Source organism: Crocodylus porosus, unplaced genomic scaffold, assembly GCF_001723895.1.
Source record: "Crocodylus porosus isolate Cpor-Errol unplaced genomic scaffold, CroPor_comp1, whole genome shotgun sequence".
In the NCBI taxonomy this organism is placed as follows: domain Eukaryota; kingdom Metazoa; phylum Chordata; order Crocodylia; family Crocodylidae; genus Crocodylus; species Crocodylus porosus.
In genome coordinates this window covers 14,278,478-14,292,391 of record NW_017728926.1, presented here as the reverse complement: position 1 = coordinate 14,292,391, position 13,914 = coordinate 14,278,478, and the positions used below count along the sequence as shown (strand labels likewise).

The following is a 13,914-nucleotide window of genomic DNA, read 5'->3' as shown; positions in this document are numbered from 1 at the left end:
CTGCATAAAATTACACCACAAGAAGCACTGCACATGTGCAAGTCTGAGTTTTCAGTTCATGGGCATAAATTAATTCCCAACAGAATCAGATCAGGAATGGGATCCACTCTTAATTAGCTGAGAAGACGTTTACGTAATCAGGGGTCCTGCTTTCACAATCTGCCCTCTCCCCACCTCCCACCAAATCCTGCCGCAGACACTGACTGGCCTTTTCAGACTGGAAGAACATTTGGGGCATGCAGGATACTCAGCCAAGGTCTGAGATGCTTCAGAGTCATCTTTTATAGAGGCGAGTGTTTGGGCTCTGATATCCTAAGGGGGGGGCACCTTCTGATCCAGTCAGGCAAATGTATAGCTGCAGCATATCCTCGAAGAAACTAAAAGCTGTAGAAGATCCTATAAATGTAGGATGCTATCCTGGACAGAACATCACAGGCAGAGTGCTCCACATAAGAGGAGGCATTTGGTTTAGTTAGGCAGTCAATAGACAGCCAGTCCTATATGGCATCTTGGCCCAGGAGTGTTACAGTTGCTATCCAGAGGCATAGGATAAAGCCCAGTGACACATTTCCATCCTACTCAAGTTGTAAAGCAAGGCTGATTTTTCACCAGCTAACAGACTAGAAACAAATGCAGTCTGAGGCTCAGATGAGAGAAAAGACATGTCCAGATTTTGGATGCTGGTCCAGCATGTAATCACACCATCAGAGTGCTCTATGCACACTGCCTCGTAGATAAGCAGTATAATCACAAAGATGCCTGTGTTCTTAATAAGCTTTCTATCTGTTGGGCTAAAACAAAATAGACAGATGTTGAGAGAGGAACATTAAGGTGTTCCAACTGTCTTTAGTTTGCATGCAGCAGTGTCTAAATCGATGGCTCCTGTCTTCCAGAATCTCATCTCATCTCCTAGTGCTGCCAGTATCACAAATACAACCTTGTCCAAGTCCCTTGTAGAGCACTTAATGCTATTGAGCTTCCTTACCGTAGTATCTCTTTCCAAATAAACACTTGTGTCTGTATTCTTTGTGAGCAGTGATACAAAGAATGACCCATTCTTTCCAACAGTGGCATCTCTCTTTTTCTCGCATCTCCTTTCCATAAAAAAAAATAGATTTCTGGTTGTAAGCACATCTGCAGTAAGAGTCTCATAAATCTTTTCGTTTAAAAGGCACGAGCCTTCGTGCATTTCCCACAAGGGCAAGGTCATTCTTTGAACTTCAGAGTCATTTGTAACCAGGGTTTCTGTGGGGGAGATTTTCAAAGGCACAAAGGGCAGTTATATGCCGAACTCCCATTGAAATTCAATGGGAGTTGGGCACCTAGTTCCTGTTTGTGCCTTTGAAAATCTCCCCATGTACTATTTTTTTCTATTTCTTTCTACATCCCAAATGTCTCAGACTGGGGAGAAATCAGGATCCAGAATGGAGAACTTATTACTACCCAGAAACATCTTTCTGGGACTGACCTCTCCCCTTGGTCAACCTCACCTTAGAAGTTCTTGGTTGTCGTTTTGTTGACCTCTTGTTAAATCATGTCATCAGTTCCATCTTCTAATGAGAACTAGGTATTTTAATAATAAGTTGGACGTACTTTTCTGGTTGAGAGGTTTTTATGGGTCATGGCCAAAAATGAGTGCCTCTGGCAAGTCTGAATTGCCTTTGATGTCTGCAGAAAGAAAGATGCTGCACCAATACCTGAGACTGGAGGAGCATTATTTCTTGGAAAGGAAATAAGGTAGCTACTTATTTTGAATTTTCCATTCTTCATTGGTATTTTAAAACCCCATGTCACTCGAGCTAGAATTGAATTACTTTGTGCATTTTAACTATAAGTATTTGGCCATTTGGTTTGTTTGTAACTCAGTGATGTTCTCCGTTGTCTTAATTTCTTTAAGTTTTGGTAGAGGAATTATATAAATGAGTTGCCTTTCTCTTAAAAAAAAAAAAAAATGCTCCCTGGTAGGACAGCCCCCCAAGGTGAAGTTTAGTCTCATACGAAGAGAATATTGTGTTTTCCAGCCAAGCCTGTTAACCTGCCCTTAACCAACCTGAAGGGAATGGTCAACCTTAAATTCCAGAAACTGGATCTCGGGCATGATGCTGCCACTGTCACTGACGATATTTTCTGTTTGACAAGACCAGAGCATGAGTTTCCCTCAGTTCCATCCCCCTCTAATTCATTAGCCGTTGAGGGAAAAAGGAGCCCTCCCCGTTCCTTACAGAGTACAAGTCTCATATTCTTCCCCACTGAAATCCAGTTCAGGACTTGTATCCTTCCTGACCTGAAAGTCCTGTCACTACAAGTCCCATGCTTATCTGTGAGGATGGTTTAATTGTCGAGGAGCTCCATGCATGGTCATTTTCTCTAAATGACTCCGCTTAGCAGAGAGCCAGTTACATTGCTTGTGGCATTGTGGTGACTAGGTGCATGCTTCATCTCTGTCTGCTGCACTGTTGTTGGACATTGGGATTCAACATGAGACAGTGTAATCCAAAATTTATCTTTCAGATAAAATTAGTAAAATAAGCTGCAGTAAGTGTGTGTATGTGAGTGTATATACATAATTTTTTTAAACCACCCCCAAAACAGTGTCTATTAAATACAAGAAGGAAAAACTCAAATTTGAGTACAACTGTTCAACAGAAACGTGACCAAAACCGATAGATCATTTTCATCTTGCTCCACTGGTGCCGTCTTTGGAGAGAGTATGATTAATTGGTGTGTCTGCTTTTCCTGCAGAAGTTTTCACCTGGTTCAGCAGTACTGGAAATTTTTCCTTCTCATCTGTGCAACCAAATCTGTGGAACTAGCAACTAATGCAGCCAAAAGTGCGTGAACTATCCTCCATATGTGATGCTCAGCAGCCACATGTGGTTGGAAAAACTTTCACAGATCTTATTTGTTTTTCAGTTACCTGGTTTCCTAAGAGCCCTAAATAAAATTTGTATTGGGTTTTAAGGTGAACTAGCTCTCAAGATATAAATATCGCTAGATCTGCCCTGTTCACATAACCACGTCAGACCAAACTTGAATTATTTAATCAAGAAATAGGTAAGCGTGCCTGAGTGAATTCAGAAGTAAGCTTATTTATGAGTTCTGCTTTTTTTTTTTTTTTTTCCCATTTTATGGCTTTTCTATTTTATAGTTCTGTTGATCATTCCTGTAATGGCTTTTCCATGTATCTTAGAACACACAGTGGGTAAATACCTTCTTTCAAGTGGAGTGGTCCAGTGTATTTAAGTTGGCAGAAAACTGTAGGTTAAATAAAGTTCACATCAGACACTTTTGTAGTTTTTATCCCTTAGAGATTACAAGTTTTGTATTTTAAAAAGTACTTTGATCCTAAATATAGGCACCTGCGGGAATTTCATTTTCTCTGTAGCGGTTCCTATAGTTGCCATATGGACAGGAATGACTCAAATTCCTGGCATCAAAACTTTCCTTTTTTACTTCCCCCCCTTAAGCAAAATAATACTAAATCCTAAACTTATTCCCCTTTCAGAGACTTCTCAGTCAAAAAAGAATATTGTGTACTGAGCTAAACACCCAAATATAGCCCTTTCATTGCTTCTGTGCTTTGAGTGGAAGTCCTGGTTTCATTTGCCAGGAAATGTATATATTTCTTGGCAATTGAAGGATAGAAGGAAATGAAGGAATCTATCCTATATATATATATGAAGGATAGATAGATGGCTAGATACAGATATTATATGCTGATAGATTGCAATTCCTGGTGCAAGAGGACTAAATTGTTTTTTGGGTTTTTTTAAGTTTCATTGTTTTGTGATTTTTATTCCCCCTCCCCCTTTTGTAACTTCTCAGATGCAATTCCAGCACTCCTCTTAATATTTGTAGTCCTTATAAGGTATTCTACCTTACTTCCCAAATCCTCAAGCGCACACTAGGAAAACTGTATCTAGTTTATACACGCACGTTTGATGGAAGAAGACCCTGAAGAAACATTACTAAACTCACCAGAAACAAAACAATATTATAAAACCTTATCTTCAAACATGTCTTGCCTTACTTGTATCCCTGTTTTTCAAATTCTTTGTTTCTCCTAAGGAGAAAATGGTACTCGTAGCAAACTGAATATGGACACCTCCAGATCACAACAAGTATCAATCTCATAGATTCATAGATGTTAGGAGCTGGAAGGATCATATGCATAATTTTATCTAGAGCTGAAGAAGGAATTGAATTTGGGCCTGCAGGGGTGAAAGGCCAGAAGCTTTAGTTCTTAGTGTCTTCATTTAGTCAAGCAAAAAAGGTACATTAGGAGCTGTCTGCAATCCCTGTGTAACTATGTACAGGAATGCAGTTATAGCTGAGTTACTCCTATGCAGTTACAATTTGTAGTAAATCCTGCTGTGGTCTATAAGCAACCTGAATGCTTGGCTTTACACTGTTTATGGCACAAAGCTGAAATCCTGTCTTTCTACAAGTGAGAACTGAATTGCATGGTGTTATTTCTTTTGTAGCAGGGTGGGGGGTGGAAACATTAGTTACACTGGGAATATAATACTAAAAGCATGTGAATGAGAGAGAGAATGAAGGTTAGTTTTTGAAAAGGATGATAAGGATGAGTCCATCCTATCAATACAAATAAAGCTGTAAACACAAACAAGGTGAAGGAAAATCCTATTGTAAAGGAAAGCTCCGTTGTCATGTGGTTTGATCATTTCGGAGGGAGGTGTCATTTTATTTTTTAAACACTTGTGACTGACTTGATTCTCCCTAGGTATACTTCTTTCACTAGCGCTTGGTTTTTCAGCTTTCATAAAAAGTAAAATAGAAGAAAAATCTCAGATTGAAGCGGAGAGGTGTTTTCACATAAAACCAGGGAAAGTAAAAAGGTCTGATTAAGCACTTATAAACTGATAAACTAATATAGATGCTTCATGTGCAAACCACGTATAAACAGGACATGATTAGTAGGGGTGTGTGAAATGGGCCGTATTCGGTTCAGATTCGGCCCAAATTGGGGACCAATTCAGTTGGTTGATTTGGATCACTGTCCCCGATTCAATTCGGCTGAGTCTGAACATTTAATCAGCAATTCGGCCATAGATACAACTTTAAATGTTTTTTTTCCTACATACCTTGAGTTACCAGGCGTGGCTCATGAATGCTGCAATGCTGCGGCAGATGGAGCATCCCACAGGAGTGCGGGAGGACAGCCCTGTGCACGCCCTGGCGGACCCGGAAGTGGACTGGAAGTGCTTCTGGTCCATTTCTGGGTCTGCTGGGGAGCGCGCTGGGGAGCCCCCCATGCTCCCGTGGGACACTCCAACCACCCCAGCATCACAGTGTTTGCCAGCCACCTGCTAAATACCTATTTTCCTGTAATTGTGTATATTAGAAGTGATATCTTGAAGATACTTTCTGAAATTGCCACTGGCAAGAATCTATTAATTGATTAATTTTCATTTTTTGCATAATATTTGTATTGCAGCACAGAAACGCCTGCATATTTTTCAGAACTAATTAGCTTAAAATTGGACAAACTTGTGTCTCTTTTTTGATCTATTAGGACATCTGTCTTGTCCATCAACTTTTTCTCACTGACGATTTGATTTTGTTTCATTTTTAAATTGTTACATTTCTACTTTGCTGGAAAGAACAGAACTGCACTGTTGAAAAGAAATTCCTCTCTCTCTCTTTTTTTTAATATGGTTCTCTTTTTTGGTTTTCATGGTGGAAAACCAGTGATCTCACACATTTTAATATTTCTTATCTCTGTTGTGCTTGAGCAATGCTGGCAGTTAGTCAACAGTGCTGTTGGTCTTGTGATGATGATCTATGTATTTAGGCTGATGGTGTTGCAAAAGAAAACTTCCTGCCCAGCTAGTATAGTCAGGGCTATTGATCTTTATTGTGTCCCGCCCCTCTCCCCACCCCACACTTTGCGTTGGAGCTTCTTTGGAGTAGATGCTTGAAAACATTCTGCAGTTTGTATTCCTACTGTGCGAGCCATATGAATGAGCCAAAGATGCAGCAAGCTGGTTCCTAATTCATTATAGTTTATGTATATAAAGTGTATTCAGACTAGAAGCATAAGAGCTTTTCAGAGATGATAAAAACTTTCTTGAGGATTTTACAAGCCAAGTTTTATAGGACATGGCAGTGCAAAGAAAGTTGTTATAAATGGCAAAGGCAGGCAGAGTGATGCAAATTGGGATAGAGCAGCATTTTTGCATGAAGTATGTATAATGTTCATTCCAGCTGTTCCAACTTACCTCCAAATGTTGACATGGCAGCACAAGTCATTGTTATAGACATGAGAAGTGCTGGGGTTTTGGAATTGCAAAAGAAACCTATGTGCACTACGGCCTTTGGGAGGACACTGCAGGCATGAGATGTCAAAGGCACTTGTGGGAGAGGGAAGTAAAAGCAATATGAAGGGAACAGACTTGTCAGACTCCCACTAATGCCTTGAGCTCTGGCAAGAAACGAGTTGGTAGTGTCAGGGTTAGGAAGAAGGGAAATCAAAAGTTTAAATTTGATATGGAAAGTGGTGAGGAACTAGTGAAAGGAGCAATGTGAACATGTGTTGGGGAGGAAGAAGAGTTTAGCTGGTATTTCAGGGAGATTGGAGTGATGTAAATAGGAGTTAGGTACAGAGAGGTTACCACAGTCAATGTACCATGGTGCAGATAAATATCAAGGACTGTTACATGTCTGCAGGAAGCATCTACTGTTGTTGTTTTTATTTTTGAAGTATGCATGAAGCCAGTTGGAGTGATAGCTGATAATGTGGCATGATTTCATTATATTGTTATAACCTTGCATTTTAAAGTAACAAAATTTGACCTTTTTGTACAAGTATTTTTATGGTTTCCGTGAAACTTAATCAGGATGATCTTTGTTGCTCAGTGCTATTTGAATTTGCATTATAGTGTCAAGAGACGTGGAAGTACATTTGCATTTTTTTTCCATCTGACCTCCAATAGTAGTTAGAGTTGAGGGGAATGGTAGAAGTTAATACAGTTACTGTAGGGGTACGTTGCAAATGTGATAAAACAAACTGGTGGCTTAGTCCTCCTCAGCACTATGCAAGGATGCCTGTAGCGTGTACTAGAAGGTACTTCCGTGCTGCATGAACATGATATGAGTCTGTACAGAAATACGTAGGCTATTCAGGAATTTAGGAGAGTAAGAGGTTGGAAACCCAAGTAGAAGGTTTTGTAGGAAGTACCTTTTGGGGCTGTGTATAAGGATGTACCTCTTGTTTGTACATAGTGATTAAGGGGATGGCAATCAAAGGCCATTCAAATTTGTCACCTCTTACTCTTGGTGTGTCTCTGATCAGTGTACCTTGAGATTGATATTTGGTGTATAAACCTCTGGACTGATGAGAGGGGTAGCTGACTGTGTTAGTCCACAGTCAGGCAGAAGGCAGGGTAGAGACTCGCCTTTATAAGCCAACTGAAGCAGGTGCATATGCTTTTGTGAGCAAGAACTCATTTCATTGGAAGCTATAAAAGCACCTCTGATGAAGTGAGCTGTTGCTCATGAAAGCTTGTGTATCTCTGATTTCAGTTAGGCTATAAAATGCATCTCTACCCTGCTGTTCCTCCCACCCTTCCTAACACATTGTAAAAGAAACTAGATAAAAACCCCTGACTTTTGTTGTGTCCACAGCTGTAGCTGATGGGAGGGTGCCATAACATTTTAAACTAAATTCAGACTTTTTTTAGAAAGACCCCGTAGTTTGTATATTTTTCTTTAAACTGCAACGTATATATTTAGAAGAAAAATGATGTGTGATGTTCTCTCCAGTATGCGAGTCCAAATGATGGACTTGTGATGGCTTCAGTTGCAAGAACCGTTTGATGTGGAGTAGGTGTCACTCCTAGAAGTACGCGCTGAGAAGCAAGCCGTCTTCAGCAACTTTTTCCAAGTAGTATTATAGTAGGCAAAAGATTTGAGATCCAACAACCACTAAACAATGAAAAACTTAGCTGTGCCTTGAATAGTAAAAGCGAATTGTTTTCTCGAGCAGTGTGCACTGCAAGTTGACAAGGTAAGACTTTCCAGATTCTAAAGCCTCAGGTTTGAGCTTTTATAAGTTAATTTTTTAAAGTGCTTGTGCTTGTTTTGTTTTGTTTTTTCTGTTCCTGTTTTGCTGTGTGACTGACTCGAACTGCAGGAAATTCAATGTAAAAAAGGAAACTAATAAGAAAGTAAATAAAAATACAGTGTGCTGTCAGATGTGGGAAAAAAACCCCAAATAGAAATAACAGGAAAATAAATATTTTTCTTTAATAACTTTTGGCTCTGCTAATCTTTAACAGTAACAGATAAAAAGAAGTTTTGTGTTCACTGCTGATGCCCCTTTCAGCAAACGGTGATTTGGTAATCCATAGGTACTTGCTTTTTAGACTTGGAACAGATGAATTTGTTTGTTAGTTGAGATTTGTCATATTGTAGCCTGAACAGCCTTCCAAATGGACACTTGGACACAAAACATATACAGAGCTTTGTGGAAAATATAAAGTAGATATACAATAAATATCTTCCTTTTTTGTTTGTTTAGCTGGTTATCACAGGAGGAAGACCCCACCTGTTTTTACCTCCACAGATATCTGAGGAGTTGGGCAGCTTCCCCCTGGTCTTCCTTTGAAGTAACATCAGCAGTTGCTGCCTAATGACTATATGTATATTTTATAGGGCTATATAAGTGATCCTGGAAAGAAATGCTGGCTCTTTTCACAGGCACAAAAGGTGTTGCCAGGAAACTTTTGTCCAACATTTAGGGGGTTATTTTAAAATACGAAGCACTAAAAACCTTATCAGACATTACCCCCAAAAAATCAATTTGGATTTGCATTTGGTGATCAGGTGCCAGGGACGGGAAGGGCATTGACTAGAAACAGGAAGCGAAACTGACCAGCCTATTGTCATTGTCCAAGCAGAAGGAAACGCAGAATGTAAACGAGAGACATAACGGGCGGAAATGAAATAAAACTGTTCTGCACATCAAAGATATTAACGTTGCTAGCCGTCCTTTTGGGAAACGGACTTGCAAGCTGACCAAGTTCTGTACAAGCACCGCTTCGCTTGCATGTTAATTCGGAAAAGCCAGAAAATCCGTTTTTAAAATATTCCAGGGTTTATAGTGCAAGCTGTTGCACTAGGTTTAAAAAAAGAAAAAAAGAATTGAAAGAGTTAATACTTTTTTCCCCTTTTCTGAAAGTTATCTGTTAAGAGTATTAGTTTAATAAAGCGTAGCTGCCCTCCAGATGAACCCGCCAGTGACTCTGCAATTGGGGTCATTCCAAGTTCATGCTGCGGACTTTTGACTGCCTCCTGTGTATGTGAAAACAGCCGGCAGTTCCTGCAGGGATCACTCATTCAGGCCTGTAACACAAAACTATTGCCAATGGGCACCTGCTGGGGCAGCTTCACAGGAGGTCCTCGGGGGAAGCTACCCAACTCATCAGGCATCTGCGGAGATAAAAACAGTGGGAGCTCCCCTGGGATACCCAGCTAATCAGGCATCCATACAGACAACTCATCAGGGGACTTCGCAGATTACCCGGCCAACATGCCATTGTCAGAACACATTACGAAGCTTAGTTAACGATGGGATGTGAGCTAATTAAAGGCCCTTTACTTTAGTTGCATGACATAAGCGAGGGTGGGGAAGGTATCTCGGCAAACTCCGAAAAGGAATTGTGTTTACTTCAGTGGTAAAAGCTGCTGGATTCTTTGTGTCCCAGGTGCGATCAGTAACTTGTGTCAGAGAGGAGACGGGTTATGTTGCATTTTATATACGGTGCCATCCTGAACTCGGCATCTGTCGAAAGCAGCATTAGGTAATGTGTTATTCTGCCACTCTATTTAATATTTAATCCCTCCTTGGCGTTTTGTAAGCTGGTTATACACATGTTGTTGTTGGCTTTAACATTCTCACATATTTTCTCTGTCTGGAACCACATTTTAAAAAATCAGTCTGCATAAGATTTAAGATGCATTAAAGAAAATCATAACAGGGCATAATATATGCACCCATATATAATATATAATTTTGGAAACTCTCCTGCTTGAACTGTACAAGAGCTCTTTTTTTTTTTTTCTAAAAAAAACTAAGACACGTGATGTCTTGCCACTTCAAGGGCTTTGAGTAAAGTTTTAAATAGTTAAAGTTTTTACTTTTGAAAATAACTGTCTCAGCATATGTACATAACTTTTCAAAGACCTCAAATATTTTCATTATTCACTCCCAGGGTTATACAAAGTTGACAAATGACATTTTATAAGTCAGAAAATGGCTTGATGCCCTTCACCGATGTTTTACAATTGCCTGAGTATGTAGTACCATATTTACCCAAATCCAGGACAGCTTTGAATGTAAAACTATCCCCACTAATGAGATTCTAGCCATCAAAATTTTATTTTTTGTATAATTTTCCATGCATGCAATCTAATTATTGGAGAATTGTCAGCAGCCACAGCAACCTCCTGCCAAGACAAGACAAGGGTTTTTTTCTTCTCATGGAGGGGAAAAAAGTCTCAGATTTTTGAGTAAATTTGGTATTTTTCACGTTCCCTCTAGTAATGTAACACATTTTTTTAAAGCAAGCTAAATATGCATTTAACCAGTTAAAAGGTTGTTCTGCTGCATAAGTGATTATTACGGTTTCCAGAAGAGGCTTTCTTAGTGATTTAACAAGAATAACAAAATTGTTTTTCAACATCAACCCTGCAACACTTTGACAACAGCAAGGAAATGTAAAATAAAGGATTGACCATACCTCTCTAACTCACTCCATTAGTTCTGCACACTATGCACATCTTAACTTTGTGTGGTGGTGCATGCACTTGCACAACACATCAAGCTGAGGACAGTTTGCCATTATTAACTGTGATTTCCTAGCTTTTATTGACTATTAACAATCCATCCTCAGTGCACATTGTAGTGCAGTTAGCTTCAGTGGCATTATATTAAATGAGATTAAGCAGTATTTTTTAGGCTTCGACAATACATAAATGCAGTGAAACAACCAAGGATGCTTCTTTTTATGTCATCATCTAAGTTAAATAAGGATAAAATCTTTAACAAAATTACTGATTTTCCTATATCCGGAAACTTCTTTGGTTAATGAGAAGAAGCAGGGTGTATGTTTTTTGTGAAGGATACAGGATGTAGCTGTGTTAGTGTGCAGGCAAAAGTAATCAGAACTCCTGGAGATATGATATCCTTTATTAGACCAACTAGATAGTTGCAAAAAAAAAATCTTTATTTGCAAGCTGTTGGGCACTGCCTGAGGAAGGGCATGTGTGCTTGAAAGCTTGGAAATAAAGACTTTTTTTGCAATTATCTAGTTAGTCTAATACAAGATATCACCTCCCCAAGAGTTCTGATTACTTTTGCTTTTCATCAAGGTATTTCTACAAACCAGGTAACCTTAATACATTGACATACATTAATTGAAATGCTTTACATAAAACATTGCACTAATCACTGGTAGAAACTTGTCTGAACCATATCATTATAATAATAGGGTTAAATTATATGAAAAGTTATCCAGAGTACCTTCCATTCACCTTGGTTTTTACCGTAATTAATGAAAAAAGTGAAAAACACTTTTAATGGATATGGATCTTTAATTTAAACAGAGGACTTAAAGAATGCTCTTCAGGGTTTTTTTTTTTATTTTTTATTAGTCTTCTCTTCTGTAGTATTCTTACAAAAGCAGCAAAGTAATATCGTTCTTATTTTTGTGAAATAGTTTAAAATATATTTGGAAAATAATAAAGAATAACTTGATGGAATTTTGTACTACATAATGCAGTGATTTTCTGACTGGGCTTTGTGATTTACCTTTTGTCTATTGTCCCTGGAATGATTGACGGCTAACTTGAATGACCCACATTTAACTTACAGATTTCCACAGAATTGTCTTGAGGAAGAAGTGCATTTTATCTTGCATGTGTCACAGATATTTAAAGTGGGTCAGTGGACCCTTACTTATGTAGAATTCCTGGTCCAAAGGTTTTCTCCTGGATGAAAGCAATGTCTGTTTATACCCTTAGTTTCCAGTGGTAAGGTGCAGGCTATCTTATTCAAGACCACAGCATAGCAGTTTTTTGGTACTGCTTGGTACTTACCATGACCCCGATGGTAGCCTCTCTCCAAAGTAATTTAAAATGACACTGTGTAGTGGAGGGTTGCACCCTTGTCTGTTTGTGGACAGGACTTTCTACAAGAGCCGCTATAGTTAGCTTCCCGCTGGCCAGCTTCCAGTGGGAGGATCTTGGCTACGCACCGACTTTATGAAAGTAGAGAGACACCTCCCTAGCTTGCTCCTGTGGCCATCTGGCCAAGTACAAGCCAGACTTGGGAGGGCATCCGAACCACAAACTTTTGGGCCTGGGCCTGCATGTAGGATGCCCACCAAAGGATTTGGAAGCCCCAGGCAGGGGTGGAGGATGTTTGCCGCTAGTAGGCCACATTTGGTTCTTGAATGACTCATGGATTGGGAATCGATTTGGCTGCTTGGAACATGAACAACTTTCCTTAATTAATTTTTTTTTTTTTTTGGTACTGCCCATGAAGAAGGCATATGACTGGAACTGAAGGCGTCTTTGACTGTAGTAACAGATTAGTTGAGAAAATGCAAAAAAAGGAAAAGAAAAGAGAAATACCCCAAGGGCCATGGACCAAAGTAACCAATACCTTTGATAAGATTTATGCAAAAAGCCTGAACATTAGACAGGTGGTAGAGATGATGTTTTTGTTTTTGAAAGTGCCTTGATTTGGGGGTGGGGGGTTCCTTAATTAGCTGTGCTTAGTGATGTTAGCATTTAAATAGTTCTAAGGGGCTTTGAAGTTAACACCTCTCACTTCACTGTGGAAAATAAGGGAGGGGGTGACACTAATTGTGTAGCTGGAGGCCATTCTTTGTGTGGCTAGATTAATGATGCAATAAGCCATCAATTGTTATTTCACAAGGGAAAGGCCAGATACTTCCCTTTTCAAAGGGGAAAGCAGCAAAAGCAAGATGCCCTGAAACTGCAAATGTTCTTTTTCTTATTGTGTGGACTTGTTTTGAGTGTACAAACCTCTTCTTAAGCCAGGCATGAGCAGAGCTGCGTTTCCTGAGTTAATGCCTGCTCAGCAAGAAAAAAAAATCCCCCAATCCTGAAACGATTTACAGACCCTGTTCTAGAAATGTTTTGGGTAATACATGAACCGTGTTGCTTTTTGGGGCGACGTTTTTGTACTGGTGTACAAGGCTGGTGCATAAAGTGGATGTTTTGCTTGCACGGGCATAACCCTGCTTAATCTAGGATTAAACTGTTCAGGATCTGGGGATTTCTGGGGTTTGTTGGAGCGGTGGAGGGAGAGATTATGTGTACCTGCTCTCCAGACTTTTATTTCATGTTATACCGTATTTGCACTGCAACTTCGAGAGACAGGGCTTGGTTTAAGAATGCATCTTTCTCAGACCCTGCGATAACCTACTCCGATGGCTTAGTTAGTACTTTAGACTTACCTGTAATGAACTGCAAGTTCAAAAACCGCATTGTTTTCACTACAAAATCTATTTCAATTCGCCTCTGTTAAGAACAATATTACTTTTAAGATCATTTTCAGGTAATTGTTCATCAGGTTTAAGGAGTGAAATTTTCCAGTCTCTCCTCTTCACTAGGGTTGTTTGTACGTACTGCACCCCAGTCAGTTGTATCTTTTCACTCCCTGTCATTTCTTTGCCCCCCCTTTGCCCCAAAATAGTTTCATCGCCTTATACAATGTAGATTTGGTACTACACCCCTTACCTATGTAAAGTGGTTTGCAATGCTTATGGTATCCTTGTCGTCTTTTTTTTTCTAAACTAGAGAAAGATGAAGCTAGTGGAACATAGCTGCGCTGATAGTACTCCATCCTGTTACTACCTGTGG

General features: G+C 39.5%; 1 protein-coding gene across 8 annotated transcripts in view; it reads left to right on the top strand.

Moving 5' to 3' along the window:
* Positions 1–13,914, top strand: part of VPS13D (vacuolar protein sorting 13 homolog D) — a 183,906-nt gene that overhangs the window by 112,762 nt on the left and 57,230 nt on the right. Inside the window, exon 66 of one of the 8 annotated variants that reach the window (XM_019541553.1) lies at positions 2,743–3,694. The exons of the other annotated variants lie outside the window; for them this stretch is intronic. Within the exon in view, the coding sequence (XP_019397098.1) occupies positions 2,743–2,820 (78 nt within the window). The 3' untranslated portion in view covers positions 2,821–3,694. Of the gene's footprint in view, positions 1–2,742; positions 3,695–13,914 lie in introns of those variants that run through there. 8 annotated transcript variants of the gene reach the window in all.